General features: G+C 38.5%; 1 protein-coding gene across 2 annotated transcripts; it reads left to right on the top strand.

Annotated features, from left to right (window-relative positions):
* The first annotated feature begins 561 nt into the window (after positions 1-561).
* Positions 562-4,707, top strand: LOC116263895 (DNA repair RAD52-like protein 1, mitochondrial). Of its 2 annotated transcripts, none has more exons than XM_031643715.2 (5): positions 562-1,024; positions 3,424-3,461; positions 3,684-3,778; positions 4,277-4,416; positions 4,521-4,707. In XM_031643715.2, the coding sequence occupies exons 1-5, from the start codon at positions 744-746 to the stop codon at positions 4,543-4,545; spliced, it is 579 nt and encodes a 192-aa protein (XP_031499575.1). In that variant the 5' UTR covers positions 562-743; the 3' UTR covers positions 4,546-4,707. The 2 variants fall into 2 exon arrangements, with proteins under 2 accessions (XP_031499575.1, XP_031499582.1); XM_031643722.2 differs by having other exon boundaries at positions 4,277-4,438.
* The last annotated feature ends 809 nt before the right edge of the window (positions 4,708-5,516 follow it).

Here is a 5,516-nt window from a genome sequence, read left to right as displayed (position 1 = left end):
GGGAATGGCGCGCCTTTCGATTTTGGCCTTGGCCACCGACCGTGCGTGTACATGCTTATGTACAATTATACGGATAATAACTCATACGTATTTAAATTATGCTGAAGAAAAATAGCGGAATCAAGTGGCGATACAAGATAGTTAATATACAAAGGACTAAAGTTCAAATCTTATGGTCGATGTCATGTTTCAGTATAATACAATTCTTTTAAACTCTAAACAGTATTTTTATCGTATTAAAATCAATCGAACCAATATTCCACGAATGAGTTTAACACGATCAATTATAAATGATATCAACATAATAATTATGTAAAGAATATCAATTTAAATGTTTGCAATCAAATTAAACGAATCAATGTTTATTAATGATGACTATAAAAGCGAAATATTGATACCCTTTAAAAGAAAGAAGGAGAGAGAGAAAGAGGTGATCGTCGATTTATATAAATAATCCCGTACATGAAAATAATAAAGATCGTCGATTTATATAAATAATTGAAAACCTGAAAATAATAATATAGAAACAGACATTTTGAGGCCAACAAGTGGTAAAGTTGGTCGCACCCATTGGTTCGGACGTCGGACCCAATATCCCCGCAAGGGGAAGAAGTGTCGTTTCGCTTGGCGGGACACAGAAGAGAACCCTAGAAAGGCGGAGGAGCTTCAGGGTGCCCCCCACTTTGAAACGTGGGGTTTCCCTCCAACCGGTGGCAAAGAAGAAGTAGCAGCGGCAGCCGAAGATGTCGTCTTCCCTCCGATGTTTATTCCGAAGCAGTTGTTCTGCGGACCCCTGCATTCGATCATTTCTTCGTCGGTCCGCTCTGATCCGTCCTTCTTATTATTCTTCGCAATCTTTCTCGGCCCCTCCTTATGGAGCTACTAGCACGGAAGGAGAAGAAATCCCCACGTCTGGAATCAGCCGACCCCTCTCGGACATCCTGAAGGAGCTCAACAAGAGGGTGCCGGATTCTCTAGTGAAAACGCGAGTTGAGGAAGGAACGTCCATCAAATACATCCCCTGGTACATTGTCGTCCATCTTTGCTGTCGCTGTCAAGTTTTCTTAAGCAATAACGCGGGTTTTGGCGCTATTCAGATGAAAGTGGTTTTGTATTATGCTCTGTTGAAACCATTGTTCTTTTTTTTCATTGATTTTCCACATCCGCTCTCTCATGGGTCATGATATTCTGGTTTTAGTTCGGTGATGGAGCTGGCTTGCACATGCCCATGATCACTTGCATAGAAGTAATGTAACTTTAGGATGGTTGAAGAGGGAAACTGGTTAGAGCTAAGAGATTGACGACAGTTATTCGAAAGGTTGCTGTTTGGAAATAGTGGAGAAATGCAATTCAACTGTACCCAGTCTCATGACCTACACCCAAACACAAACTGACTTCCTATGAAGGAAGACTCCAATGCTGATACCATGAAAGATGCTCACCTTTTCTTAATTTTCGGTCACTAATTTTTTATTTATAGATTCCACTAGAGAACAGATTTTATTGAATCGGTTCCACCAAACCGAAAAATCTAAGCAGATTTCGTGGGATTCGCTTCCACACGAAAGCATTAGTGTGCATTTTAACTATGTGAAGACAAGGTACGTTGTAATTGGGGAGTGTGACATGTGAAAGGCGTGAAGTTGATGATCCTGCATAGAGTCTTTAGCGTGTCATCCCCTCAATAAATACATATGCAAAGTGCAATTGGAAAATTAATGCGGCAAAAATTAATGTGCTGCCGCATCGAAAGATGTTTCTTAAAGACATAAGAGTCACTTGTGAGCTTGACTTCTCATAACACTTTGAGATAATGTTATTTTCTTGATAAAAATATGATTTTGAGGCTAAAAATTTCATGGATTTCCAAGGAGATTGACTTTTGAGTATTTGTAAAGAACTACGCATGCATCATCAGTTCATATCGAGCAAGCTAAGTGTTATTACAAAATCAGTGACGTAGGTTCTGCAGTTACTTTTTGCAGAAAGTTTGATATAAGAGCCAGAAAATGCTTCCCATGATTGTAGTGAGTTGTTTTATTGAAATTATGATAAATAATTCCTGGAATCAGGAGAATGAAATATGAGAACTAAAAAGTTCATGTTGTTAAAAGTAAACTTGTTTCAGCCTTGGGCTGCGGTCAATCTTTTTTGGACTGTTGCCTTGATTATCTTTGACGCATGGTGGTTTTCATATTCCATGGTGCTTATACTTTAGGGACTTATATGTATAATTTGTAGAAATATAATTTTCAGATCACATCACTATGACATGTGAAAAGCAATTTAAGAGGCATTAATGGCACATACTGCAATGAAATCCACAAGATTTACATTTGCATTTGAAGGAGAATGTTCTAGAGCTTGATTCCTAAAACAGTAAGTAATGAATAATCAGATTGTAATACTAGGACAAATTTTTATTGATGCTTAGGGGCACGAGGTGATGTTAGAACTTGCGCATACTGTCCAGTTTATAAATGTGAGCACAACTATTCTACCATAAAGAGTAGTGGTGTCATTTAATGTTTGAAAGCTAAAACTTGTATAATCAACTCTTCATTTACTTTGGATACTTCTATGCTAAAGAAAGATGGAAGTGTCTTTTTTTATGATAGTTTTGGTTTCCGAAATTTTAAGCCACTGATAGACTTCAAGGTAACATAATGAATTTACCGTTTATTGCTGCCATATTGTGGATTTTGTGCTCTTGTTATATGAAACTTATTGTAGATATCACAATTTTGCTTATGCTGTCATGAACTATTTTCAGCTATCTGTATTGCTTAGCATAAGGTTGTCCCTGTTTCTTGTAGTGCTCAGAAACATAAGATCTACAGTTCATGAACTAAGTAGTCCCTTTATTCTTCTGCAGTTTGTTATAGAATGGCTGGTGTATCCATATTAGTACACACAATAGTTTTAGGGTATGGGTGTGCCAGAACATCTGGGTACCTTTTTCCAATTCGATCCAAAATTTTAACTGAAAAGGCTCCACCCTTCACTATATCTTGTAATTGCTTTTAATATTTAATTTAATGGGATTGTATTTATGAACTCCTGAAACTATGAACTATGATATTTGATGCATTGTGTATCAATTTTAAGAATTGTTTCACTTCAATTTTGTGGGTCATGCATGAATAGTTCTATATTAATATAGTTTACCGTGCCCCTTTACCAACATTTTTTAAAATTACTGTTTCGAAACTTGTACTTCTGCACCTGCACCCATACCCCCCACCCATGTGACTTAGGATTCAACACATCTTTTAAATCCAAGATTGAACATAGTGATATACCCCTCCTGTCTTATTGAAATTTAAATGTTTCTGCTTCTGACTTTAGAATGGCCACATTTGCATTCTACGCTGCTTTATGATTGTGATTAAAGCATTCTTTTGGTGTTCTTAATTCATGCAGGCATATTGTGAACCGGATAATGAATGTACATGCACCAGGTTTGTCCTACCACGGTTCTCTCTTTGTTTATTCCATTATGTTATTTGTGTAAATAGTGCCACAGTGAACCTTGGAAAACCATTTGTTTTGATTTTTTACCAGAGCATGCTGAAGAGGCTTTACAAAACAATTGATTAAGAAATAAAATGCAGCATGCAGGATGGATTATTTGTTTTGTTAGAGTTGTGAATCCATCTAATACTTTCTAATTCACAATGTAGAATGGTCTGGTGAAGTAAGGAGCATCACCTATTCTCCTGATGGCAAGTCCGTCTCTGTTGTTTACCGTGTGACCCTTTATGGAGTTGATTCAGAGGTATGCTGAGGAGCCCTTGATTTTTTCACTTTTCATTGTGCGCACTGGGTTCCATATCCATCAGGCCTGTATGCTGAAAAGTTAAAGGTGCATCTAGATGGACCTTCATCCATGTTTCTAGAACGTAAATCAATTTAATGCCTATCTTCTTTTTATGCTTACCAGTCTCCTTCTTTATATAGGGCTAGGAACGAGCCAAATGAACTGAACAAGGCTTCCATGCTTAGTTCATGAATTTATTTAAATAGCTCAAGTTCAGATCATGTTCGTAGTGACTCGTGAGGCAAGCTTAGGGCATTTGATAGACTGTAACTCAGCCCATTCCTGGTCAGCTTACTTGTCCTAGTGAGATGGCTTATGTTCCTGATTAATTTGTTGAACCGAGTTGACTTGAGCTGAACTAAATTCAAGTCACATGCTTCTTGGTTCAATTCTTGGCCCCATTGATGTCTCCATAATTACAAATTATTTTATGACATGTTTCATATGTTGATGTAGATTTTCAGAGAATCGACTGGAACAGCGTCTGTTGATGATACAAGCTATGGCGATCCAGTACAGAAGGCTGAAGCCATGGCATTTCGCAGAGCTTGTGCACGATTAGGGCTTGGGCTTCATCTTTACCATGAGGATGCCATGTAAAGGAATATCCACATATCTGTAAATTTCTTCTATGATCAACACCTGAGGTAAGAAAAGTTTTACTAATAGGGATCTGAAACGTGCTTCTTGTTTTTAACAGTGGCTTCGTAGGGTCGAATCCTTGAACTTTGGTGGTCTATTTGGAGCCTGCACATTCTGAAAACTTGTATATTTTGGACAGGTAGAGGCCCGTCTTCTCACGGGCCTCTGCTTGGTTCTCTCCTTGCCTCTGTAATGCTGGCGTGGAAGTGACATGGGTGTTAATCTTTCCGAGTGTTTCTTGTTCATTGCGGGTACAATGTTGGGTACGCATTCATGCAAGATCTGGTTAAAAGTTGAGTGTGGTATGAATGATCTAGCTAGCTCTAGTGAATCGAGTCGTAGAGCTCCTGTGAAGAATAATTGAATGACTGCCTTGACTCTAAATTTGTTCCTAACCCCAGGCTAGTCCTAAACTTTATCCAAGTTATCGCAGGCTCCATCATGGAAATGCATATAGACGATCGACACCCGAGGTCTGCATAAATGGAAAATGGATGACTAAACAGAGAATGGTTGAAATAATCAAGGTTTGAGCTTTGATCACATTATCAAGCCACCTTCTGATAAATTGCAGATGAACTGGTTTCCTTCACCGCTAGTGTTTTTTTGTTCTTAGCGATGGCCTACTGCCGATACCCAGTCAATCATCTGAACATTTGGACCATAGATCCCGCACCTTCGACCTGAGAGTATACTTTCACGGTAATGAAACATGCTCGCATTACATTTTGGACCTCCAAAACTCGAATTAAAAAAGTCTCATACATTAATATGAGAACATGCTTTCCTCTAAACATCAATTACGTTATGCATTACGGATTGATATTCAGAAAAAAGGTCAGAAAAAACATAATCCGATGGATGGTTCTGGTCTGCTTTCTTTTTTGTGGTTTTGCAGCGGTATCAGTGGTCCAACACACGCTCTATATCCATGTGATAGGCCTTGTCTCATTATCAAACTTAGTTAGAGAAAGCTGATTTTGATGGTCAAATCAGGTGTCCGGGCATGGTTTTAGCGTCATCCGACTGGATGCAGGGGCTCAAATTCGGTTGA

Source organism: Nymphaea colorata, chromosome 1 (genome assembly GCF_008831285.2).
Source record: "Nymphaea colorata isolate Beijing-Zhang1983 chromosome 1, ASM883128v2, whole genome shotgun sequence".
NCBI classification, from domain to species: domain Eukaryota; kingdom Viridiplantae; phylum Streptophyta; class Magnoliopsida; order Nymphaeales; family Nymphaeaceae; genus Nymphaea; species Nymphaea colorata.
The sequence above is the reverse complement of the archived record's forward strand: the minus strand, read 5'-3'. Positions and strand labels throughout refer to the sequence as shown.

What these genes read in the sequence shown, in the direction of transcription:
- LOC116263895 (XM_031643715.2), top strand. Translation starts at nt 744, where the DNA reads ATGTCGTCTTCCCTCCGATGTTTATTCCGAAGCAGTTGTTCTGCGGAC. An exon ending in TCCATCAAATACATCCCCTG is followed by an intron (nt 1,025 to 3,423) that starts GTACATTGTCGT and finishes TAATTCATGCAG; the next exon opens with GCATATTGTGAACCGGATAA. An exon ending in AATGAATGTACATGCACCAG is followed by an intron (nt 3,462 to 3,683) that starts GTTTGTCCTACC and finishes TTCACAATGTAG; the next exon opens with AATGGTCTGGTGAAGTAAGG.